General features: G+C 43.8%; 1 protein-coding gene across 1 annotated transcript in view; it reads left to right on the top strand.

The window, feature by feature from the left end:
• The window catches only part of TMOD1 (tropomodulin 1), a 31,378-nt gene that overhangs the window by 864 nt on the left and 3,393 nt on the right, over positions 1-27,121 (top strand). Inside the window, exons 2-8 of the mRNA XM_060237006.1 lie at positions 3,220-3,398; positions 4,214-4,370; positions 12,653-12,772; positions 18,025-18,114; positions 21,314-21,441; positions 23,379-23,486; positions 26,499-26,642. Of these exons, the coding sequence (XP_060092989.1) occupies positions 3,279-3,398; positions 4,214-4,370; positions 12,653-12,772; positions 18,025-18,114; positions 21,314-21,441; positions 23,379-23,486; positions 26,499-26,642 (867 nt within the window). The 5' untranslated portion in view covers positions 3,220-3,278. The remainder of the gene's footprint in view (positions 1-3,219; positions 3,399-4,213; positions 4,371-12,652; positions 12,773-18,024; positions 18,115-21,313; positions 21,442-23,378; positions 23,487-26,498; positions 26,643-27,121) is intronic.

Genomic DNA, 27,121 nt, shown 5'->3' with positions numbered 1-27,121 from the left:
CTGTATGATTATTATCAAGACACAAACATTCTAAAAATTCACAATTGATTAAAAACGCAAACACAACAGAGAGTTGGAGTGTTGAAACCTCAAATAAGTGATGCTTGCAAGACTATGAGACTATGTTTCTGTATGCCTTCCTCAGGTTTTACAGGCTCAGGTGTTGAAGTTTTCAGTAACTTTTATATAATGTAGAACAAGGTGCAGTAAACCTCATATATTTCTCATAAATATGCAGCACATAGTATAGATGAGGGAATCACCAGTCAAAGTTTCAGCCTACCTGCAGAAATTCACAGCTGGTGCTCAGTTGGAGATCAGTTGTAATAGTGGGAGATAGCCAGCCACCACCTGGAGGCTGGCAACCCTACTTCTAAGGGCTCTTGATCCTTTAAAATAACATCCTTGTGCTTTGCTATTTGCTTTGTGCTTTGCCATTTCTCAAACAGCTTTGCCCCAATGGCTTTTACCATTCAGGAAGCAATCGTTCTTTCCCAGGACCTTTTTTGGTAGAAAGAGCCCAGCAGGCTCATTTGCATATTAGGCCACACCCCCTGGCACCACCATTGTTTCACACTGGGTTTTTTGTAGAAGCCCAGCAGGGATCATTTGCATATTAGGCCACACCCCCTGACATCACCATTGTTTCACACTGGGTTTTTTGGTAGAAAAAGCCCAGCAGGTACTCATTTGCATATTAGACCACACCCATGGCACCAAGCCATCTGGAACTGCATTCCTGTTCCAAAGCATCCATTTTTCCCCAGGGAAACTGATCTCTGTAATCTGAAGGTGAGCTGGAATTCCAAGGGATCCCCCAGCTCCCACCTGGAGGCTGGCATCTCTAGTAAGAAGGCAGGTTTGGAGGTGGAAATGTTCATGATCAACTGGAAGGACAGGTTGACCCTATAGCATGATGATCCAGCAAGAACAACGTATTATACAGAAGGGAGAAAGAAAGCTCTAGAAAGATTTTCTTGACCTACATTGCCAATGTCAATGGTATAGGTATAAGGCCAAAAGTCTGTTTTGTTCAAGGTCCAGCCAATTGCTTCTTGGAGGCCTGCAATCAGATGGCTGATTGTTCCGTGAAGCCATGCCATTGGAGAGAGAATAGATCACTTTTGAGTTGCTTTTGAGTTGGAATGATGTGATCTCAGAGGCATGTCTGAAGTGGGCTTTGCTTCTCAAGTCTGCAGGAGTGAATCTTTTCCTCCCTCCCTCCCTCCCTTATTTTGTGTGTGCATGTGTGTCTGTCTTATCTGTCTGGCTGCACCTGGAAGTCATGGCGAGGCGACCTCTGGTGACTGACCCTTACTGGGGGTCTGGAAGATATTCAGAGAGGTGGCTGAGTAAAGCCTACCTCTGTCCCCCCCCGACTGCTGGTATTCCTTGGAGGTCTCCCATCCAAGTACTTGTCAGAGTTGATCCTGCTTAGCTTCTGAAATCTGACAAGATCAGTCTTGCCTGGGCTATCCAGGTCAAGACAAATCTTCAAGAATTTTGATTCACAAACGTCCTCAGCATCTTAAGTTGTTCAATAAGACCCTAAAGTCCAGAATTTTGGAACACATTTCTAGAGTTCGTTCAAATTTGGAGGGGGCACCTTTAGTGAACCAGTTCTGAAAAAACTGGCCATGACATTGCCTCATTAAAATTCTTCGTAATACAAAAATTCGTGAATCAACTTGTAAAGTTGGGAATGCACAGAAGACCTTATTGCAAATGGAAGCTAGGCGGATACACCGCCTGAGAACTGTGCAGCCAAATGGTCTCAATGTGAATAATGACTTATCCTGTTTCTTATAAGTCATAGGTTTGTGTACTGTATGCATTTGAAAAATTCAAGCTGTTTAATGTGTTTTAAGAATGATGGCATGATACCTTTAAAGAGATAATATGCAACACCTGTATGTCTCTTTAAATGGTGGAGGTTTGAGAATGAGAATTTATGAGTTTGTGCCTTTTGTGAATGTTAAAAGTCTGAGTTTTGACGTCAAAAGATCGAATTTGCAGGTGTGCCAAATTGTACATGCTGTATTCTGTATGGTTGTATTTTAGTAAGTCTAATATGCAGTGTTGCATTTTGTATAAAAACAGAATGGCTTTGTGATCAAGCATCTCTGTGAAACATGACCCATAAGGTCGACAGGCACATAAGGAAAAGACTGGAGCCTTTGGAGCCATTATTCAAGGGTTTTTGGATTTCCTTCAATGATAAGGAGGACTATGAACTTATGTTCTAAAATAAAGTTTCAACAAGGAACTTCTCTATAAAAATTGTATGGAGCGATGGTGATAAAATTGGTTAGAAATTTGTTTTATGGAATCCACCCCCTTTGAAAAATTTTCTGTACTGTGTATAAGGTATCTTTGTAAAATAAGAAAAGGCTCTTCAAGTTTATACATTCTTTATTGTTTATATACACAGTGGTGTTGATTTTGGTCACATTGCATCTGCACATGGACCTCATCACCTGTCCTTTTATTGCTGTGTTTGTTTGGTTTAACTTCCATTTAAGCAAACATTTTTCCATATGAAGGCCAAGAAGTTTTGTATTTCAATTCCAGTCCTTTTGGGCTTTCAAATTGAGAAGTTTGCTTAAACAGTATATTTTAGTTGCACTAAAATTTAATGAAACAACAAAACACCATTCAAAACAGTACTTAGTTTTATAGATAAAGCAAGTATTATGAAGATGCTGTAAGATTCCAGTTCATTCTCATCCAAAGGGTACTCAACCTAGTAGCATTATCTTTGTAACCAGGGCTTTTTTTGAGCAGGAACACAGTTCTGGCTGGCTTGGTGTCAGGGGGTGTGGCCTAATATGCAAATAAGTTCCTGCTGGTTTTTTTCCTACAAAACCCTGGGTGAAACTATGGCGATGTCAAGGGATGTGGCTTAATATGCAGGTTAGTTCCCATTGGACTTTTTCTACAAAAAAAAAAGTCCTGTCTATAACATGTCTTGCAAGAGGGGGAATCACATAGCCATCATTTGTATTTCATGAATTATAACATCATGCAGGGCTTTTTCCTGTATGCCCACTTTAATTTGGTATTTTTTTAAGCCAAAGGGATTTTTAATATAATCTAATATAATGTGTAGGGTTGTTAATATGTATGCTTGTCACTGATTCTTTTCTCATGCTGAGCATTACAACCAACCAACCGTGAAATTCATGTTTTCCTTTTTACCCTTCCCTCCACTACTTATAGCGTATCTATTTCAAAAAGACGAAGAGGGAGAGATATTTTAAAACCAAGGAGTCTTCAGAATGTCGTACAGAAAAGGACTAGAGAAATACCAGGATCTGGATGAAGACCGGATCCTGGCAGCGCTGACTGAAGAAGAAATCAAGATGTTGGAGGAAGAAATGGTGGAGCTAGATCCAGATGTAAGTGCTTGTAGGATGCCTTCTGGAGTGTGAATAAGTTCCGTTGATGGCATTTAACAAGGCCTTTTTTTGTACCAGGATCTCCTTTGCGTATTAGGCTACAGCCCCCTGATGTAGCCAGTCCTCCAAGAACTTACAGGGCTCTTCTTACAGGGCCTACTGTAAGCTCTTGGAGGATTGGCTACATCGGGGGAGGGGGTTGTAACCTAATATGCAAAGAAGTTCCTGCTAGTTATTGATTTATTAATTTGGAAGATCCCTATCCTGTCTTTCATCCCAGTCAGGCAGCTAACAACTAAAAGCACAGCCGTGCAAAAACACTTGAAGCAAATAAAATCTTGTAAGCCGAGCTTGCTCAAAAGACAAGGGGTAATTGTTTGCAGCTCTTCCCCTCTGACAGGTCACTTTGGGGGTCACTTTCTACAAGGCAGAGTTTACAGGGTGGAGATCGTGGGCACATCCTGTGAGCTCTGTCAAAGTCATATGTTACTTGCATGTTCTCACCTGTTCCTTACATGCCCTGTTGCCCCTCCAGCAGAGACCACAACAGTATGCAGGAAGAACTTTAGCCTCCAGTGACCCACGGGTTGGGAAACACTGAGTTAAGGCTTCAGTAAATACTGTAAAATGATTTGCTTGAGAAATGATACCTTTCAGATTTGTTTTCTCTGGGCCAGTATTATGGATTAATGGAACAAACGCAGTTCACCGGGATGGACAGAAAAATGGATACAGTTGGTGTAACAGTAGATCAGTGGGACAAGATAAGCCAGTGATTGTGGTGCCTCTTCTTTGTTTTCTCCTCCCCAATCTAGAATGCATTGTTGCCAGCAGGAATGAGACAGAGAGACCAGACCAAAAAAACACCCACCGGCCCATTTAAAAGGGATGACCTTATGGCACACTTGGAGAAGCAGGCAAACAGTACAAAAGACCGAGAGGATCTGGTTCCTTTCACAGGAGAGAAAAGAGGTATGTCAAGTGAGTTTCTTGCATTTGTGTTTTGGAGAAGTGTGCTTTGGTGCATAAGTCTAGGGTTGCCAGCTGCAGGTTGGGAAATACCTGGGGATTTGGGGGGAAGGAGCCTGAGGAGGGCAGGGTTTGGGGAGTTGAGGGACTTCAGTGCAATAGAATTCATAAAGTCCACTTTCCAAAGTAGCCATTTTCACCAGGTGAACTGATCTCTGTCACCTGGAGATCTCCAGCCACCACAGGAGGTTGGCCACCCTAACTCTGAATGAATGAAAGTCATGTTGAGAGCTGGGTTTCTTTTGCATGGATGTGTCCTCTTCAAGCAGTGCTGGATTAGACCTAGGCAGTCAGAGTCTTGGGGCTCTTCGCAAATTATCTCAGAGTCGGTCGGAGGCCCACCTCCACCACCACCTGTGGCTCCTGCTGCAGCCTCAGCCTGCAGGCACCTTCTCAAAAGCCCCTTTTACTAAACTGCGGGAGAGAGGCAAACTTGGCAACTATGCCAGCAGCAGCCACACCAGGCAAGTCTGGCAAAGAGCAGCTCAGTTGCTGGCTGCGTGTGCAGGCTGGGAGGGCTGCAAGCAGGGGGGAAAGCTGGCCTGGGGCCCCTAAAGGCATGGGGGCCCATAGGCCAGTGCCTACTTTGCCTAACTGCTAATCCGGCCATGTCTTCAAGTCAAATTTCACCCACCCCTTTCCACTATATTGGTAGACATGGCCTTGGACTGTTGCCCTGTGCTGAGCCTTAGAAAACATACCAGCGGGGGTTGGGGGGGAGTTCTTGTGGTCTTCTTCTTCTTAAGAACATAAGAGAAGCCATGTTGAATCAGGCCAATGGCCCATCTAGTCCAACACTTTGTGTCACACAGTGGCCAATATGTGTGTGTGTGTATATATGGACCTCTGCTCCATATTTTTATCCAATCCCCTCTTGAAGCTGGCTATGCTTGTAGCCGCCACCACCTCCTGTGACAGTGAATTCCACATGTTAATCACCCTTTGGGTGAAGAAGTACTTCCTTTTATCCGTTTTAACCTGACTGCTCAGCAATTTCATTGAATGCCCACACGTTCTTGTATTGTGAGAAAGGGAGAAAAGTACTTCTTTCTCTACTTTCTCCATCCCATGCATAATCTTGTAAACCTCTATCATGTCACCCTGCAGTCGACGTTTCACCAAGCTAAAGAGCCCCAAGCATTTTAACCTTTCTTCATAGGGAAAGTGTTCCAAACCTTTAATCATTCTAGTTGCCCTTTACTGCACTTTTTCCAATGCTATAATATCCCTTTTGAGGTGCGGTGACCAGAATTGTACACAGTATTCCAAATGAGACCGCACCATCGATTTATTCAGGGGCATTATGATACTGACTGATTTGTTTTCAATTCCCTTCCCAGCATGGCATTGGCCTTTTTTATTGCAATCGCACACTTGTCTTGACATTTTCAGTGAGTTATCTACCATGACCCCAAGATCTCTCTCTTGGTCAGTCTCTGCCAGTTCACACCCCATCAACTTGTATTTGTAGCTGTGATTCTTGGCCCCAATGCGCATTACTTTGCACTTGGCCACATTGAACCTCATCTGCCACGTTGATGCCCACTCACCCAGCCTCTACAGATCCCTTTGGAGTTCCTCACAATCCTCTCTGGTTCTCACCATCCTGAACAATTTAGTGTCATCTGCAAACTTGGCCACTTCACTGCTCACTCCCAACTTTTTGATCCACTAGAGGACCTGTCCTTTTACTCCATGACTTCTTCTTCATCTTGAAATATGACAACCAGCATGACAGGTCAAGTATAGCAGAGGATGAACATTCACTGTCAGAACCCTACCTAACCTAACAAACGGGAAGTCGCTTAAATGTTATCAACCTGCCCAAACGACTTTTTAATTCAAATATTTATATCCCACTTTCCTTTGTGACTCAAGGCAGCTTACAGATCATACTGAGAAGCATAATAGGAAGGTGCAAAAAAACCCTCCTCCCCCTGGCTCTGTTGTAGCTTATGGAGAACATTATAATGGAGAATCAATCTGGGGCTTGGAGGGACTGTTTTTTGAGGTAGAGGCACCAAACCTGTAGCATAGCTGTTGTTGCTTTTGCTCAAAAAAACTCCCCAAGTTTCAAAAAGATTGGACTAGGGGGTCCAATTATATGGGCCCCAGAAAGAGGTGCCCTCATCCTCCATTGTTTCCTTGTGGGCAGAAATCCCTGAGCTACCTGTTAAAATGATGTGCACCAGTGCCCCCTAGTGCAGTTTATAGGGAACTCTGTGCAGGAAGTCCCAGGTTCAGTGCCCAGCATCTTCGGTTAAAAGGACCATAATAGGTGATGTGAAAGATCTTAGCCTGACACCCTGGGAAAACACTGCTGATTTGAGTAGATGGATCAGTGGTCAGTATAAGGAAGCTTCATGTGGATAAGAAAACTCGACCATAGTGACCTTCCCTGCCTTGCCCTGCATTGCTTAGCTATGCCCAATACCACTACAGTCCATCTTAGCTTAGTCATCCGCGAGTTTCTCCTGTTTCTGCTTAGGCCTGCAGTTGCATTGAAACTGGAACCTCAATTTATTCAGTGAATTATTTGCTGGTGCTTCTTAAGGTTTCATGCATACAAATTGTTTTCAATTGTTTTATTATTGTATTCTGTTTAAACCTTTTACTCTGTTTAAATTTAAGAATGCTGTGACCTTGCCTTGCGGCAGAGGGCAAGATAAAAACAGAACAAAATCAATCAATCAGTCAATTAAATGGATACCAGGATAAGGCAGCTCCAATGAAGGATACAATCTGGGACACAGTAAGGGCAGCAGAAGGTGCCTTTCTGTGCAGATACTTGGGTGATGTGGGAAAGGGTTCCATTTAACCCAAACTCTGGCGATAGCCTCCCCTCCAGGTGCATTCTGGACCTTTCTTGCATATAAAAGAATGCCTGCCATTCATTTCTGTGGGCACAAATCTCTCCTCCCTGACACTGAATGATCTGATCAAAAGGACAGAGGATTCACTGTGGAATGCAATGCACTTTTGTGTGTAGCGCCTGCAGAGGCCCATTGTGCGTGCATGTGTATGGGCATATGCTGTACCCTGCAATAGAGAATCCTCCCCGCTTCCCCCGCCACCCATATTATAATCACAGCCAGGCGCTGAACAGTGTGGTTTGGCTTTTCGTTTCTGATCACTCAGAACATTTTGCTTCCACAGTTAAGAAAACGTGTTTCTGCAGTCCTCGGGAAGTAGGAACTTTTCATTATTGTTATTTTGTTCAAAGTTAATAAAAGTTATACACGTTTTTGAAAAAGAAGTAGGAACTTTGTTTCAGAAGCAAAATAGAGCGCCTCGCTGCACTTTGTAGATTACTCATGAAGGGCGCAATCTGCCAAGAATTGGACGGAAGTCCAGTGATGGACAACATTTCTGGCTGATGAAGGTTTAGTGAGTCAGCTCTCACTTCATCAGTAGTATCTTATCAGAGACCAATAGGATTTGAGAAGCATAAGTTGGGGTAAGATTTATACCCTAAAAATCTTGTTGGTCTCTAAAGGTGCTACTGAACTCAAATACAGCTCTTCTGCAGCTGTCCTCTTTAAAACCTTCATCAGAAGTATGAAGAGTACACCCACAGCAGAAATATTTACGTTTTCTTTGCCTCTCTGATGCAGTGTGCTCTGACTCCTAAAAACTTAGGGTGGGATCATTTTTGTTAGTCTTTAAAGTGTTGCAGCACTTCTGGTTAATTCTAGAGTATCAGATGCTGGAGAAGAATTACGTACCGGAATTATCAGTATCTGTTTGTGAGCTTCATAGAGACATTCGGCTGCATTTTTGGTCTGATCTAACAGAAAGTGTTTATTCTTATATTATCTTTCTTCTCTCGTTCTGATAACCAGTGTGTTCAGCTGGTTCAGATGTTGGACTAGGATCTGGGATACCCAGGTTCAAATCCCACAGAAGCTCACTGGGTGATCTTGGGCCAGTCCTGTGCTCTTGATCTAACCCACCTCACAGGGTTGTTGTGAGGATAAAATGGAAGAGAGCTATGTAAGCCACTTTGGAGGAAAGGTAGGGTATACTTGAAGTAAATTCAATAAATAAAAATTCAAAGTATAACCTTAATTGGTACTTTGACAGTCATTCCATTTAAAAGCAAGCTGACTCTTTTTCTCTATATATTTTCGGTCAAAATGGGCAAAAATATTTGTTGTTCCATGGAGACCCCTCTTTCTAAAAAGCATCTCTAAAATCAAGTCTTTATTCTACAAGTGTCATAACTGCATTCTTTTGTTGGTTGGTTTGTTTTCAATAAAGTGCTTCACCCACTTCTTTCATATGTATTTCAGTAATTTTGAAGGGAATTGAGAGTGGCTGTTTTGGGTTTTATCTCGAGAGAGAGTCCAGAATGCAGTTGCTTCTCTGTGAGGGCTAAATTTAGGCACGCTCAACCTTCAAGCTGCTTTCTGGACTGCATGGCCTTTGTTCTTTTTGTTCAGAGTTGCACAGGCCGAGAGGACAGAAATAGCCCCCCATGTCACATTCCATGCCCAGAGCTATGAGCATGCTATCTCGTTCACAGGCCTCTTCTGGATTGTTTTCTGAAGAGAAGCCTAATTTTTTTTCTCTTCATAACACGGCTTGCGTTGTCACTCTTTGACTTCCAGTCCTTCGAACTCCAATTAACTCTTCAAAATAACCTCCTCGTTTAAACCATAAAGAAAATAAATATATTCATTCTCCTCATGGGAAAAGGCATTCAGATAAATGTAAACCATTCTTTGCCTAAGTGGTGACAGTTCATAATTCAAGTCATCTTTTACAGTTAATGGGGTTGAGGCTTCAAAGTAGAGTTTGTGTTTTAATTTGAAAATCAAAGGGCATTGAGATCAGTTAGATGAAAAAAAGGTGGGAATGTTTTTTTTTAATATACCACCAAGGTAATGCGAGACTACAGCATTTGGGTGAATGGGTGGGAAACCTTTCCAGTGCCATTGTAACTGCATGTCAATGTGGTAGCTAAGAAGGTCTTAACTACTTTGGTATTTTTTCCCCTCAGACCCATTCATAAGAAGTTTTGAGCTGAAAAAAACTGTTTGTAATGAAAGGGTTTCCTATGAGATACTGTAGGGATAAACACTGGCGATCATGTACACAACCCGGTATAGTTGTGTCCTTGCTTTACAAACCACAATAATTCATATATTTTCATATTTTTTGACATCTAATTGGAGCCTTTGTCCCATACATTTTTGTGTTCTCACACTTTATGTTAATTGCGGGCTGTTATTCTCCAGTATTCCATAAATGCTCTGTGCAAGCATAGAAGAACTTTAGTTCTTTAATTCATTAAACTGCTTTTGATACAGTTAAATAAGGATCACGTATTTGTCAGTCACAGCATTACCTGCACTATAATGGATGGAGTGATTGGAGGGTGGTAGCAGACTTACCTCTTACAGTCAGGGCTTTTTTTGAGCAGGAATGCACAGGAAGGCTATTCCAGCTGGCTGTGACCTAATATGCAAATGAGTTTCTGCTGGGCTTTTTCTACAAAAAAGCCCTGTGTGAAACAATGGTGATATCAAGGGGTGTGGCCTAATATGCAAATGAGGTCCTGCTGGGCTTTTTCTACCAAAAAAGCCCTGCTTACAGTGCTCTTGAGCATCATACAGCCCTCACGTGTTATTCCTCCTTATATCCTTCAATGTCATTGGATTAGAAGCTTTTAACGCCCCCCCCCCCCCGCTCCCGGAAACTCAATATTCAAGTAAGGAGCCCAGAATATCACTGAAGGGGGCAAACCCCTCTAGCTTGTCGCTTCTCCGCATACACACCCCACTCCCACTGCATAGAGGGACAAACTTGAAAATGGTTGTGATAGAAACCACTGACTGACAATGGAAGCAAAGATCAGATGCTGCAGAGGTGGAGGGATTCTGCCACTTGAGATCCACAGATGCAGTAGAAAAAGAAGTCAAAGCACATTCTTCAGCTACAGAATAAGCCTGGCTTCCTCCAAGCTTTGCAGTGGAAGCGACAGATGCACATTCCAGTAAATCCAGCACTGTCTGAATGGTCAGTCTTGCTTCCCTTTTCCTGATTTCTTCTGATCTGCTGTCTGCCTTTCTTTCAAAACGTTTCTGAAAGCACCACACGAGCCTTTATCAGCTTATTGATTTGTTTGTCATCTTATTAATGGGAAAAGGGAGAAATTTCAGACTGGGGGATGGGGTGTGGGAAACAGCTTGCCTGGCAACATCGTGGAAGACCCACCAATTGGTAGCATGCACATCTAACTTGTATTTCAGCCTAGCAAAACTGGTATTTTTCAGAGCTAGGTCTCAAAAAAGGTACATTGAGATCAGATGCAGTGAGGGTGCTTCCAAATTAGTCTAGGTATGTATATATGTGGTGTTAAGTCAACTGACTTATGATGATGATGACCGCATCAAGGGTCTTACAAGGAAAGTGAGAAGTGAAGGTGGTTTTACTTATTTATTTCCTTTATATCTTGCCCTCCCTGCAAGCAGGCTCAGAGTGGGTTCTATCTATCATAAAACCACACAATAAAATCCATTAAATAATTAAATGCAGTTTTGCCAGTGCCTTCCTCTGCAGAGTCTTCCTTGGTCGTCTCCCATCTAAGTACCGGTTCTGCTTAGCTTCCAAAATCTGATAAGACTGGGCTATACTGTGCCATTCCACATTCTCAAATCAGCCTAGCTTCTCTTAAAATTGGGGCTGTTTCCACACTAACCTTGCTCCGTGCCAAGCTTCCGTTTCTCTCTGAAGCAAGCTGGTGATTTTGCACCAACCGCTCTGCAGTTTTGCACCAGGGCAACCCACAATTTGCCACGCTGCACTGTAAACCTGCAAATTGCAGATTGCCCTGGCGCAAAATGGTGGCACGGAGTAGCTGGTGCAAAATCACTAGCTTTCTCTGGAAAGAAACAGAAGCCTGGTACAGAACAAGGTTAATGTGGAATCAGCCCTAGTCTCATTCTTCAGCCTTTGTCATAGGTGGCATCCAGGGGGCAACATCCACCAATGTCTGTAAGATCTAAACAAGAGAGCGCCTTATCCCAAGGGGTTAACAAGACAGTGATCTCCAGGAACACAATAGTGTTACTGATTACTGTTTTTAAAAGACTGATCATTTCCCCCTTCCAATCCAGCAATTAAGATGGGTCTTGGGCAGCCATATATGTTGCTTCCTAGATGCATATAACATGGCCATTTGTGGTTCACCAAGGAAGAGCTTCTTCGGCAGGAGGGGGGAGAGCTCTAGAAGGAGGAGAAATGGCTTTTTTTTGCAGCAGGAACTCCTTTGCATATTAGGCCACACACCCTGATATAGCCAATCCTCCAAGAGCTTACAGTAGGCTGTGTAATAAGAGTTCTGTAAGCTCTTGGAGGATTGGCTACATCAGGGTGTGTGGCCTAATATGCAAAGGAGCTCCTGAGGAGAAGGAAGTATGTGACTGTGACACCACCACCCTTTCTTCCTCCATGCTAAGCACCTGGGTCAGATCTATTGCCCAGCATCCTACCCTGGGCAGAAGACTTTGTAGGGAGTTGATTTCCACCTACAGCCTTGGGCAGGGGAAGCAGTATGTCCTTTTGTGTCCATGCCACCCATGAACACAGGAAGCTGCCTTATACTGAGTTAGACTGTTCATCCATCAAGACTAGTACTTTCTACTCAGATTTCTACTCTCTTGGATCCCAGGCAGAGGTCTTTCGCTGTCATCTACAATCTGATCCAGGGCTTTTTTCCTGGGGGAATGTGGCAGAACAGAGTTCCAGAACCGCTTTGTGGAAACAACATTCTAAAAAAAAAAGTTTAAAAATTCATGAGGAGCACTCGTTCATTTCCCTCTTGAGAGTTCTGGCACCTCTTAAAAGAAAAAAACCCTGATCAGATCCTTTCAGCTGGAGGAGCAAGGGGTTGAACCTGGGACCTTCTGGTACCAAGCAGATGCTGTACCACCAATCTACCACCCTACCCCCTTTATTTATCTCTAAAATATCACCTAAAAAAATCCTCTGCTCTGCTCTAGACCTTTGTCCCATTGACTAAGTATTCACACTTCCTCTGACAGTGGCTACCTTCGGCAGATTTAGAGACCTATTTGTTTTTGTCCTGTTCCTGCACATTTCATTTCTTCGCTTGGGGGCTGCTAGGATGAAGTTCTCAGCAACAATAAACTTCTGTCCCTGAATCAAAACAATTGCTGTGTCTGCCAGAAGGGAGCTGATAACACCATTTGTGTTTACAGGGAAAGTCTGGGTCCCCAAGCAGAAGGCTATGGATCCTGTCTTGGAGAGTGTGACTCTAGAACCAGAACTGGAGGAGGCGCTAGCAAATGCTTCTGATGCTGAGCTTTGCGACATTGCTGGTAAGACAAGAGGGTGCATTGATTGGAGCTTGGGGGTGGGTTTCCTTTGTACTCCCCTTTCTCTTCCTCCCACGTGGACTTGCTTTTGTTTCGTTTTATTCCCCTTCTATGACTCTTTTAAGAGCCCTGTGGCACAGAGTGGTAAAGCTGCAGTACTGCAGTCTGAACTCTCTGCTCATGACCTGAGTTCGATCCTGGTGGAAGCTGGTTTCAGGTAGCCGGCTCAGGTTGACTCTGCTTTCCATCCTTCCGAGGTCGCTAAAATGAGTACCTAGCTTGCTGGGGGGGGAGTATAGAAGACTGGGAAAGGCAATGGCAACCCCCCCCCCTCCCTAAAAAGTCTGACGTGAAAACGTTGTGAAAGCAACATCACCCCAGAGTTGGAAATGACTGGTGCTTGCACAGGGGACTACCTTTACCTTTTTTTAAAGGGAATCATTATTTCACACGGCTTCTGGTTATTCCATTCTAAACCATGAAAATCCACGGTGTCGCTTTTGCATAACACTGAAGTGTAATCCTAAAACTGAGTTTCCTGAGGAATTCCAGAGGAAAAGGAAGTATGTGACTGTGACACCACCACCCTTTCTTCCTCCATGCTAAGCACCTGGGTCAGATCTATTGCCCAACATCCTACCCTGGACAGAAGGCCAGATCTATTGCCCTTGTAAACCCATTGACCTCAATGGACCCAGAAGGATTTGACTCATTTTAGAATTGTGCTGTCCTGTGCACTGATGCAGGTTTTAAAGGAAATACGTGGATGAGAGGATTTAGGGTTGGGTTACCAACTTCAAGGTAGGACCTGGGGATGTCCCAGAATTCCAGCAGATCCCCAGACGACGGAGATCAGAAAGCGCAGCTTCGAAAGGTGAAGTATATGGTATACCATGGAGCCTAGGAGGAACGGAAGTCCTAATGTGACATCACATCCCTACTGAGCTCTCCCCCAAAAAACAGCCTGCCCTCCCAGGAACCACCCGTAGTTCTCCAGGAATTCCCCAAGCCGGTGTTGACAGCCCTAATTGGGGAGAAGGAGCTAGACAGTCCTGCTGCCCTGCTTCAAATCCCTGTCTGTGGTAGCTCTTGGGCTGACCTGGTGCTCACAGACCAATAGAACTGCTTTGAAACTGTCCCACCTGCTTTCAGTCCAAACAGGGCTGCTAAAGGGCATCTGGCGCCTGAGGCAAGGCTCCAGCCCACCGCCAACACTCTTCCTCCCTCACCCCTGGCAAGGGTGAGGGCAAGAGACGTGGTGGTGACATGGTGCCTGCGCCTCAGAGCGTGTGCACCACCCAAATGCCATCGCTTCTGGAAGTGATGACAGCCAGGCTGAGCAATGGTGGCTGGGCAGCATACATGCTCTGAGGCGTGGGCGCACCACGCTGCTGCACTTACCCATTTCCCTTGCTGAGGAGGCGAGGGTGGGTGGATGAGTGAGTGGGCCCAACCCAGGGTCACCTGCACCCTAGACAGCTGCCTAGGACTGCCTAATGGATGAGCCGAGTCCAAATACGTCTTGGTGTTAACTTCCATCATGCTTTTGCTGTTGTTTTTAACCAATCTCCCCTTTTCCTTTGGTCACCCTCATTGACGGAACCTGCCCACTCCTGCTTCATCTCTGTTTGATTTTTCTTGCAGCCTGCTGTGTGTTCCTCTCATGTTCCCCTGACATCATCCATCTCTTTAGGAATCACAGAGGGAGTGTAAGAAACCTATGCTAGTGACCTCTTTAGCTGTGCGATCCTGCTGCATCAGGCCTGCTGGTCTGTTCTGTCCAAAAAGTGCGCTGCTGCTTCACCGTTTTTTATTCCACAAGAGTTCTGAATTTAAAAAAAGAGTCGGAATTGCAGTGTGGGAGCTTGTAGGCCTGACTGCTGCTTGGAGAGCTGGTTATATATCATTCATCAGTTGTAGCTTGGCTGGAAAGGGCCCTTTTGAAGCATGCTTGCTGTAGGCTGATACTTGCTAAAACGCGTGGCAGGGCAAGGCAGTGTACCTCAATAAAGAAACAAATGAAATACTTAAAGGCCACTGGGAGCCCAGAATATCCACCCACAATGGAGGTTGCCTGCCGCTTCCCTGCATGATTTTCTGCCCTGGCCTTTGTTCTTTTCTGTCAGCCTCTGCTGATTGAGGTGGATAATTCTGCTACAACTCTGGACTGGGTATGATCGAATGATCCCATCATTCTCAGTTCACAGACAACAGCATTGCCTCACATGACATTTCCTGTTGTGTTTCTGCATGAATTACAGCTCAGAACTGGCCTCTGTTCAGTTAAGAGGTATGCCTGGAATAGTGATTTGTGCAGGAATGATGGAATAGGCTTCTTGGAAGGTCGATAATTGTAATACACCCTGTAAAAGTAAACATTTCAATGAAATATCGCTCCAATTTTAGTAAGCCTCAGTGACTAGCATTTTGGGGAACACTGCAGTACCCCATTACAAAAGCCCTGTATTGCTGTTAAACTGGCTGTTCTGAAGTTGTCTGTTGTTCTGGAGTTACGAAAAAAGCTAGCTAAGAAAAGAGCTGGTTTGGTACTCTTTGAAATTTGCACCTTTCCCCTTTTCTTAAACCAATTAAGTAATTTCCCTAAACTTTCTTCAGCCCTTTCTTTCCATATGTCTGTGGAACTTATGGAAAGAAGCTATGAATCACTGGTAGAACATCTGCTTGGCATGCAGAAGGTTCCAGATTCAGTCCCTGGCATCTCCAGTTACAAGTATCTGTTAGCAGGCAATGGGAAAGATATCTAACTGAGATCCTGGAGAGCCACTGCTCTCCTCCTCCTCCTATTTTATGGCATTGTGTGTAGAATAGCCAGGAGATACTAAGATTGTCTGGCAGCTGCAAGTTATAGCTCTTAGCATTACGTTAGTGGCAAACTAGACTTGTTTTTAGGGGTTGAGGGAGCTCTGAAAGAACTGTGACTGACCCAAGGTGGCTTCGTGTGGAGAGTGGGGAATCAAACCAGGTTCTCCAGATTAGCGTTCAGTGTTCTTAACCACAGCACCAAACTGGCTCCTGCTTTCAGTCTGAGTAGAAAATATTGACCTTGATGGACTGATAGTGTGATTCAGTATGAGGCAGTTTCATGTGTTCATGTGGTGTTCAAAATCCCTGGAAACCTTTGGATGTCTTGTTTGAGGGTCTTGTGGAAAAGTTCAGAACAGCAGAGGAGACCCACCACTATCTTTCAGTTTCCCCTGAGACAACTTCCCTCCGGCTATCTGTTTTCCTTTGTGATGCATAGTCACAAGCAGAGTGCAAGAAGTATTAATTTCTAGCATACCCTTTCCGAAAGGCTGAGAACAGAACATTCCATAATAAAGGGCAACGAAAAGCACTACCGAGAGTGGATTAGTTGACGTGGGAAAAATTTTCTGAGGATAGTATGCTTGAAAGCCATAGGTGTAAAGTCATGATGATGATTCAATATGATTTGCTTGAGGTTGTTTCCAAGGTGAGTTTTTTGCATCGACTTGCTGAATGCCTGAAATATAAAGTGAACCTTGGCTCTTCTGTGGCTGAGCATCTGGGCATTTGCTGCTTGTAATGTAGCCTGCTGCAAACTGTCCAAAGGTGTTCCAAGGCAGGGTCTGAAGAGCATGCCCTGCCTGCATGAATTTTTTTAAAAAATAAAATTTCCCCTAGCACAAGTTCATCAAGAACCCCTGGCTTGCCTCCCAAACACACTGTGGTCAGAGGACAACTACAGTTCTTCTAGGGATGACAACCTCTGGGGGGCGGGGAGGAGACTGTTGAGCTCCTGGAATTATAACTGGCCTCCAGACGACAGAGATCGGTTCCCCTGGAGAAAATAGCTGCCTTGGAGGGTGGTCTCTGTGGCATTATACCCTGCTGGGGTCCCGCTTCTTCCTAAACCCCACCTGTACCAAGATCCACCTCTAAACTTTTCAGGAATTTCACACCTAGAGTTGGCAATCCTATTATTCATCCTTTACCTCATGGAAATGGCCATGTGTGTATACAGCCCACTTCATAAAGCATCTCTAATTTCATCACTCCCCCTATAGCTGTAATTCTTAAGACTGTGGGTTGTGTCCCCAAAGTGGGTCACAGATGTCTTGCAGGTCCATCAAACTCTTGACTTAGGGGAGGAGGACTGTGCCCCCTTCTTCAGACAGTAGGAAAAGGAAGAAAAAGAAAAGAAGAGATTGTTCGCTAGCCAAAGGAGTCTGAGAGTGGCTTACAAATCTCCTTTCCCCTCCCCTCCCCGCAATAGACACCATGTGAGGTAGGTAGGTCTGAGAGAACTCTCCCAGAACTACTCTTGAGCAGAACAGCCTTGAGAGAACTTGTGGCTGACCCAACGTCCCATCAGCAGGTGCATGTGAAGGAGTGGGGAATCAAACCCAGTTCTCCCAGATAAGAGCCCCCGCGCTTAACCGCTACACCAAACTGGCTCTCAGAAGGGAGAGTGGAATGGCATTCCCTCCTCTCTTTTGCCCTGTACCCCATTTATTACCAGTGATTCCACTTGTTCCCAACCTCAATGGTTTGCAAACAATGGGCACAGCCTCTGCCCATTCCCTCACTGACCTGAAATACCAGTGGCCTGAAGTGCTATTAGTGGGGTGTCCCCAAATATAGGACAAATTTAGAAGTGGGTTCTGCTTCAACAAGTGTGAGAACCACTGTCCTTTAGTTTCCTGGATTTACTAGTCCATTGGAATAAAAATTTCCCACAGAATGTTAGACAGCAGTGTTTATCCAACCATCTATGTAGTCCCACTACAACCACTGGGCTTCCCCCTGGGAGCAGGCCTGTCAAGCCCTCAAGAACATCATAGGAGGCAAAGGGAGTAAGAGGAAAGATTTATTGGAAATCGCTGGCCCCTCTCCTATAAACAAGTGCCATTCCATCAAAAGAAGGGACTACGTGGTTGGATACAGGTGAGGAAGCCTACGAAGAGGTTCCCATGCACCATGCGGTAAGATGCCACATCGAATCCCCCGCAGATTCCTTGAGAACAGGAAACCGTACCTTGTTTTGCCATGTGACATGTGCTGAGTCCCATCCAACTCATTAGGCCTCCCTCCCATTTTCGGCCTCTGTCTTCAGAAACGTGAACAAAATAAAGCAACTTGATTGTCCAGTCTTACAATTTCATGCCTTTTCCACACTGCTGTGTGCCTTGGACCGATTTACTCTTTCTGAAGAAAGGGTGTATTAGTAAGCTTCCTTAGGCTTTGTTTTATTTCCTCCCTTTTTTGTCTTGTAGCTATTCTTGGCATGCATACCCTGATGAGTAACCAGCAGTACTATGGGGCGCTCGGAACCACAACAATCGTCAACAAGGAAGGTCTAGACAGTAAGTAAGGCCTCCTCAGGTTCGAGAGAACTGAACCAAAAGAGGCTTGCATTTATCCCAGCCTTTCCTTTAATTAATTTTCTGCTCTTCGTTTACATTTTGCCCAAGTGTTGTGTTTCTACACAAGCTTCATAAAGTTTTGTTGTGAATGTCTTAATTAAAAATTTCACAATCGCAAAACAGCTTCGGATCTAATCTGTTCCTGTCCACAGGAAAATGTGACAGACGGAACTGAGGCAAACTGGCCTGAAGGCAGAGCTGGGCCTGCCGCTAGACAAACTAGGCAATTGCCCAGGGCACTGGCCTTCTGGAGAGTTGAATGGGGTGCCCTCCCTTGTGTCTTGGTGATGTTATCAGAGTATGTGGGGGGGGGGGTGCCAGAAGTTAGCCTTGCCTAGTGTCAGACAGTCTAGGGGCAGCCCCGCCTGAAGGATAAGCGGTCCTCAGTTGCTTGCATTTGAACCCCAACTTTTTCTCCCCCCCACAACATGGCAGCCCTAGTGAATAACAATGCAGTAAGAACTATATGTATAAGCAAGTTTTATTAAGTTTTAACAGGGAAGATTAGAGAATTGGGGGAAAGATCAGGGATAAGGTACAGAAAATAAAATAATAGATTACATTTATCACTACATCAAGAACTATATGAACCACACAACCCGTACAACAACACTGGGGCATAAAATTAGAGAACAATTCATTACAAGCAATATAATACATACAACCAGTGTTCCCTCTAAGATGAGTTAGTGTGAGCTAGCTCACAGGTTTTTAGCCTCCAGCTCACACATTTTTGTCTTAGCTCAGGAAAAATGGCCCCAGAGCAAACTAATTTATATAGTAGCTCACAACTTTAATGCCAGTAGCTCACAAAGTAGAATTTTTGCTCATAAGATTCCACAGCTTAGAGGGAACATTATTTTTATTTATTTAATCAGATTTATATCCCGCCCTGCCCTGATGGGCTCAGAGCGGCTAACAACAAATAAAAGCAACATAAAATATTAAAAACAAAATATACAATATAATAGTATAATGCTAATAAGTAATGCATCTGAACTGAATTGCAAAACTGAAACACAATACAATAATATATATGAGGAGCAAATGAAACCTGCCTCACTTTCACAGACTTTAGCTACAGCCTTATTCCCTCTTATAAAAATGGCCTCCAGATATTTAATTAGCCTGATAAGTGATTTGATTCATGATTAGGGTACATTTTTTAAAAAGATGCTAGCGTGAAAATATTTATAGTAGACTACCCAAGCTGACTTGAGACTATTATTATGCATTTGTGGAAGAGGGGGGGGCTTGTTTTTCAAAAACAATTGTCCATGTACTGTTCAAAACTGTTTGTGTTATGGACAAAATGGTAGCTATCAAGAACATAACTTATTCTTATTTATTTTTGCATAATGCAGGGGAACTTTTCGTCTTCTTTATTTAATTTTTAATTTAATTTAATTATTTTATTTATTTGATTCCTTATGGATTATTTGTGTTGTCTAATAACATAATATTTGCCTAGATCTAGCTGAGTTTTCACTGTTGTAGTCTTTTCATGTTGGTGTTATATTTTTCTACTGAATTTTCAATTAAAAAGTTAAAACAAATAATAATAATAAGGGCTCGTATGGGCAGCTCTGACAGTCAAGAACCAATTCCTTACTCTCTAGAGGCTGGATCCAGATTACATTTTCCATTCCAGAAGACAATAGGGGCTTTTCCAGAGCCAGTTTGGAGTAGTGGTTAAGTGTGTGGACTCTTCTGGGAGAACCAGGTTTGATTCCTCACTCCTCCACTTGCAGCTGCTGGAATGACCTTGGGTCAGCCATAGCTCTCATAGGAGTTGTCCTTGAAAGGGCAGCTGCTTGTAAGAGCTCTCTCAGCCCCACCTACTTCACAGGGTGTCTGTTGTGTGTGTGTGGGGGAGGTAAAGGAGATTGTGACTGCTCTGAGATTCAGAGTATAGGGTGGGATATAAATCCAATATCATCTTCTTCCACATTCTCATTTTCCTTAAGTCCTTGTTTTTTTTCAGAGGTGAGGACATGTTCCCTCTAAGCTGAGTTAGGGTTGAGTTGGCTCACAGATTTTAAGCCTCCGGCTCACACATTTTTGTCTTAGCTCAGGAAGGATGACCCCAGAGCACACTAATTTATGCAGTAACTCATAACTTTAAAGCCAGTAGCTCACAAAGTAGAATTTTTGCTCACAAGACTCCACAGCTTAGAGGGTGTATTTGTGAGGAGTCTGTTCCACATCAACCTCTAATGGTTGATTCGATATTGTACAGTGTTATATCTGGCATGCTGGACATGAAAGTGTGTGATATCAAATTGACTATTAGAGGGAACAAAAAACATGCAGAATAGCAAAAAAAAAAGAACACCAGAAGAAACAGGAGCTTACAAACAAGGGAAAAGAGAACTCAGAAAAACCCTTGGTCAGCAGAAGAGAGCTTTCCCCTCTCCCATTGCAGCCCTTGAAATGCTGCTCCTGCGGAACGGAAAGACTTTCAGGAATGGCTTAAGGGGCAAATCAAGAATCTGCCACAGGAAGGGAGAAATTGGCGGGAATTACTCTTCTCTAGGGTTGCCAAGTCTTTAAGAAATATCTGGGGACTTTGGGGGTGGAGCCAGGAGACATTAGGGGTGGAGCCAAGATCAAGGCTTTGACAAGCATAACTGAACTCCAAAGGGAGTCCTGGGCATCACATTTAAAGGGACGGCACACCTTTTCAATGCCTTCCTTCCATAGGAAATAATGAAGGATAGGGGCACCTTTTTGGGGGGCTCATAGAATTGGACCCCCTGGTCCAATCATTTTGAAACTTGGGGGATATTTTGGGGAGAGGCACTAGATGCTGTACTGAAAATTTGGTGCCTCTACCTCAAAAAACAACCCCCCCAGATACCCGCGGATCAATTCTCCATTATTTTCTATGGGAATAAATATAGGGAATAACAGAGTTCCCAGCAGACATTTCCCTCCCCTCCCCCTGCTTTCTGACTACCCTGAAGCAGGGGGAGGGCCTCCAAACCGGGGGATCCCCTGCCCCCACCTGGGGATTGGCAACCCTACTCTTCTCTTTCCATTAATGGAAATGTCAGTATATATCCAACTCCGTACCATAAGGGTAAGTGGTCAGAGGAAGGGGACTTCTTATCTCCGCTATGTGACTCTTTTCTTGCAGGTATAATTAAGCCTACACAATATAAACCGGTTCCTGATGAACCAAATTCAACCGATGTAGAAGAAACTTTAGAAAGAGTGAAAAACAATGATCCAGACCTTGAGGAGGTCAATCTCAACAATATTAAGGTATGGATTTCTTCCTTGTTAAGTTTATATCCAATACCAGGGAGGGCGGGGTGGTAAATTTGAGGCTACACCATTCCTAAACCCTATTGAAATTAATATGAGCGATGTGAGTTTGTTACAGTGGATCTTACACAGGAGAACTTCCAGCGGTTAGGCCTGATCACAGCAGGCAAATCCCCACTCCTCTGCCCTGATTATTTGAGGAGTGGGAGAAATAATAATTATTATTATCATATGGCAGTGTGTGTAGTATAGCCAGGAGATCCTAAGACTGTCTGGAAGCCAGAAGTTCTAGCTCTTTTAGCATTAGGCACCACTAGGTGACGAGCTAGACTTGTTTCAGAGGTGGTTTGTCATTGGCTGCCTCTGCATCATGACCCTGGTATTCCGGTTGCTAGCCAAAACCAACCTTGCTTAGTTTCTGAGAGTTGACAAGATCAGGCTATCCAGGTCAGGGCTGGGAGAAAAAAAAATAGGGGATAGCATTGACAGTGAAGCTCTAAGAATTTCTCTGATCTCTATTCTTAAGACCAAAGAGATTGTAAGGATTCCTAGAACATCCTGTGCAATTGCTGTCACTTGTGGGTGGAGGGCAGGATCCTCTGACAGTACTTCAGTGTGAATCCTTACAATCTTTGTGCTCTTTGTGATTGAGAAAATTCCTAGAGCATCATAGAGAATGTGACATCACATCTCTATGCCTTAGGAACTCCTGTATTTGAAAGTGCAGGGCTAGCAACCTATTAGGCCTGGTCTACAACCACAGCAGAATATATAAAATGCTGTGATGGTAGAATGTATCATACCACCTACATTTCCTGTTGATGGTATTATTTTTAACACTTCTCCCACATAAAATGGTTTCTGTAAATCTAGTCAGTCCACTCCCTGCATTCCCATTTCTCTGCTACAGTGTAAATGCTGCCTCTATTTATTATTAAAGAGAATAATTATATTACCTTGGGAATTTGGTTTGGGGGGGGGGTTGTTTATTTCTTTGCTTTATAATGTACCTAAAAGTTACTCGATTGAGTGGGAATGTTGTAAAACAGGAACCCCCCTCAGGTTAAGACTGGAAGTATTTTATTGTGCTGGTTAGCAGATGCTGACTGGTACTAAAAATCTCTACTGAAAATAATAGAAATAAAGGAGAGAACTGCAGATTTATTTCACCAAACCTGTGCTCCTATACCTACAGAGAGCTCAGACAGATGAGACAAAAATTCTATGATTGATCTTTAAAATACAAATGTCAGGTGTGTGGAGCCTCTGTTTGTCCCAGTCCAATCCGTGATGGAAAGGAAAAGTGGGTTTTTTCCTTTATCCTCACTAAATAAACCCAGCACTGCACTCCTCTCCATTCCACTAGTGTTTCCGCATTTTAAAGGAAAAAAATACATCTCCTTTAAAAATACATATCTAATACAATGCTAATAGCTGTGCAGGGGATCTGGATTTGAATCGTGAAAATGTCTCTTTTTTCTCCCCTACATGGCCCCAAGGCAAATTGGGGTTGCACCAGCCTACAGTTTTACATTGTATAAACAGACTAAGGCGTGTGGACTTCAGCTCTCCTGTTCAAACCCTGAATGCAGAGTGGTGTCAAGGGATAATTGTTGGGAATATGGCGTGTTCAACCTCCCCCCAGGTTGGATTGTCCCCCCCCCCCTTTGCTGTTTTTGGACATTTTCTCTTCTGCTGAATTCTGAAACCAGAATAAGCTAGGTTAAAAAGTACTCTGAGGTGCAGGTTTTGCCAGGGAGAATAGAGGGAGGGGGTGCAGCTGAATGACCCCTTACCCACTGATTGTCCTCTGCAAGGGTCTCCCACAGTAAAAGGAAAGAAACAGGGTGAGGAACACAATGTTCCCTTGCAATATGTAGCTCACCCTGGAGACACCATCCCTACCAGCCTTATCTGTGTGTTTCTCTTTGAAGGACATTCCCATCCCGACCTTAAAAGCCTACGCCGAAGCTCTGAAGAACAACACCTATGTGAAAAAGTTCAGCATAGTTGGAACCAGAAGCAATGACCCCGTTGCTTATGTAAGTGAGATAGATTACCCAGGATAAAGGCAGCTAATGATTTCTATGCAAAGTGGTATCCAATTCTGGATAGGATAGAGGTTGACACCACTCTTTCTTCTTCACTTAACCAACGGGTTATCCACAAGAGTATTCTTTTCTTGTGATCACTCTATAGCTGTACAACTCTATTTTATATAACAGTATGTATGTGTAATGAAAATTAAGGCATTACTGTATCAATGTTATTCTCTGTATACAAACATTATATTTATAATAAAAATTGTATTGGGGGAAAAAAAAAAGAGATAGATTACCCAGACTAATCTTCTCAGGGCAGCTTTTAGCGGGATCTGTTTCCTTAAAAGATGATCTGCTGAAGGAAGAGGGTGTCAAAAGGTGTTTTCACACGTCGACTGTTTGCGAGTGGATGTTGCCATTCTTACACAGTAAACATCCAGTTGCAAAGTGTGTTATTTGGTGTGTGTGAATGCACCCAAAGTGTGATTCTTGCATTCTTCCTTTGCCTGACCAAAAGCAATATTTAGGCAGCGATCCTACAAACACCCCACTAGAAGCAAAGCCCAGTTGTTATTGGGGCAACTTCCTTTGGACTAAACACACTTGGGATTGACTGTTTATTTCTTTGCATTGACCCGGTTGTGGCTGAACAAAGAAGCAGGGAGTGGAAAAAAATACAGCAGGCCTAACATTGCTTAACACATCTTCCCCAGTGAGGGCGGAAGCAGGGGAAGCAGGCACAAGTCACTGGGTTCAGATAAAAGATTTTCGATGTTTTCTTTGGCTGAATGAGCATGTTGAGAATGTGAAGTCTGCAGGTCCAGATTGACATATCCAGTTGGGGAGGGGGCGTGGCTCAGTGGAAGAGCTTCTGCTTTGTATGCAGAAGTCCCAAGTTCAATGCCTGGCATGTGCAGTTAAAAGTCCTAGGTAGCTGTTGATGTGACAGACCTCTGCTTGAGATTCTAGAGAGCCACAGCCAGTCTGAGTAGACAATAGTGATCTTGATGTAGAGGTTGGCTTCTGGGAAAGCGCATGGGGTACTTGTACACTGGGCTGGATCCTTCAGTTGCTATGGACAGGGGGGGACTTTTGTCCACAGAAGCATGCTTGCCCCTTCCACTACAGCTCAAAATGCACCCAGCATCCTGTTCCTGGGGGAGGAGAAACCAGGGGAAAAGTTGTAGGTAGGTCTGCCACAAGAGGGAGAATTGGCAAAAATCCCCCCCCCCCCACACACACACACATGCATGCAGAAATTTTAGACAGGATTAAGTCTCAAATATGCCTAGGTCAGGCAGGCAGCCATCTTGGTCTGAAGCTGTAGAACAAAGTTAAGAGTCCTGTGGCACCTTTAAGACAAAGTCTTATTCAAGATATGACATATTTATTGCTACACTTCCCCCTCCGCCCAAAAAATCTTGTTATTGCTGTTTGACCTTTGCATATGTCAAAATATTATCATTAAGTTGTATGCTAATTTGCTGTTCACCTATGTAGAGGCATCTGTGTGTTTGTGTATGTGTGTGTGTATATATATGAACTGTGAGTTTCCATTCCAATGTATCTGAAGAAGTGTGCGTGCACATGGAAGCTCATACCTTGAATATAACTTTGTTGGTCTTAAAGGGGCCACAGGACTCTAACTTTGTTCTACCTCATATATCTAGTTTGCATCTCAAGGCATGTTGACCATGCTTAACATGGCTGAACATGGGAAAACATTTCCCAGTTAGTGATATAGAGGGCAAAAAAGTAAGTGAGAAGACAGTTGTCTGCCATGTGCCCACACGTGATGAAGGGTATATAACCGTTTACCTGTGTGTAGTTAGAAACTGAGGCTAGAAACCCATGCCAGTGGATGGATCTGCAGCAAGTTTTCAGCTTTGTACGTGCAGGGTATCTGACACTAGGGTGGAGTATGCCATCAATTTGCAGCCGTCTTATGGCAACCCTGTTTTCAAGGTGAGAGGCTAACAGAGGTGGTTTGCCATTGCCTGCCTCTGCCTAGTGACCCTGGACTTCCTTGGTGGTCTTAGCTTCTGACATCTGACAAGGTTGGTCTAGTCTTCCCCATCCAATCAGAGCAGTTCGACACTAACTATGTAAAAGGAGGTAGACTTGACACCTCGGAAAATTTAGCCAGGGCTTGTTTATCCAGTTTCTATTCTTCATCTTCTTCACTTTTAAAAATATATGTGTGTGTGTATGTGCCCGCACGCACACACATACATTGGGAAGTCTGATCACCAGGGCTTTTTTGAGCAGGAACTCACAGGAACGCAGTTCTGGTTGGCTTGTTGTCAGGGGGTGTTGCCTAATATGCAAATGAGTTCCTGCTGGGCTTTTTCTACCAAAAAAGTCCTGCTGATGACTGACCCCTACTGGGAGCCTAGAGAATAGTCAGGAAGGTGGCTAAATAAAGCCTGCCCCCACCTCCCGACTTCTGGTATTCCAAGGAGGTCTCCCTTCCATGTACTTGCCAGAATCAACCCTGCTTTGCTTCCAAGATCTGATGAGATGAAGCTTGCCTGGGCTGTCCAGGTTGGGTCTCAGTTTCAATTCTTGTGGTAACAGATGTACGCTTTATTGCTGAATTAAAATTAGAGAGACACTCCCCTAAAAGTCCATGGAAGAGTTTGGGACAATAGCTAAAGTGGCTGAGTAAAGGGCTTGACCTGCTTCCTTGGGTAGTCAGATGGTCAGTTTTGGAGCCTGTGATAGGACAACATCTTCCAGGCCAGCATCTGTCATGTGCTGCTTGCAGACTAGATTTCAGTACTCTGAGCTGAAGAAGTGTCTCTCTGACCATGACGCAGGGCTATTTGGCTGTGAAAACTAAACAGAGCCTCCGTGTTTGTCTGCAATAGAACTCTGGTTAAACAATCAAAGAACCCACAGCAGGGCTCGGCTGCTGATGTTGATATTATTGCTCTCATTTTATTAAGAATGTCAGTAAAGATACCCAGTATGCCTCTCCTTTTTTGTTTCGTGCCCCTCTCCTGACGAAAGGCGCTAGCAGGAATGCTAAAAGTGAACAGTGTCTTGAAGAGCTTGAACGTGGAATCTAACTTCATTTCTGGATCAGGAATCCTGGCCCTCGTAGAAGCACTCCAGAACAACAAGACACTTATTGAGCTCAAAATCGACAACCAGGTGACATAAACATCCATTTTGACTCTCTTGCACACACAAGAAAGGAGAAATAAGCCAAGAAAACCATCCTTGCTTGTGTTTTAAAAGAAAGTCCCTGCTCTAAAAAAATAAGTGTTCCATGGGAGGGATTTTAATGAGTGGCATATATCTTAATGGCTGTAAGCTGCTAGTCAGGGAATGGGTGAAGGAATCCTTTGAGCAAAAACAAGTGTAACGCAGAAGGTAAGTTCAGAGTTCATTCCTGAACTGGCTTCACAGCTAAAACAGCAGATGAGCATACCAGCCAATAGTGATCTGTTGTCCAGATTCACTTCTCCTGTTCCTTGAAAAGTGTGAGAGTCCAGTCGCACCTTAAAGACTTACCAAAACTTGTGGTAGAGCATGAGCTTTCTGAAGAAATGAGCAGTAACTTACAAAAGCTCACACCTTACCTTCCACACATTTTGTTAGTCTTTAAGGTGCTACTGGGCTCTTAGTCT

Source organism: Heteronotia binoei, chromosome 4 (genome assembly GCF_032191835.1).
Source record: "Heteronotia binoei isolate CCM8104 ecotype False Entrance Well chromosome 4, APGP_CSIRO_Hbin_v1, whole genome shotgun sequence".
In the NCBI taxonomy this organism is placed as follows: domain Eukaryota; kingdom Metazoa; phylum Chordata; class Lepidosauria; order Squamata; family Gekkonidae; genus Heteronotia; species Heteronotia binoei.
The sequence above is the reverse complement of the archived record's forward strand: the minus strand, read 5'-3'. Positions and strand labels throughout refer to the sequence as shown.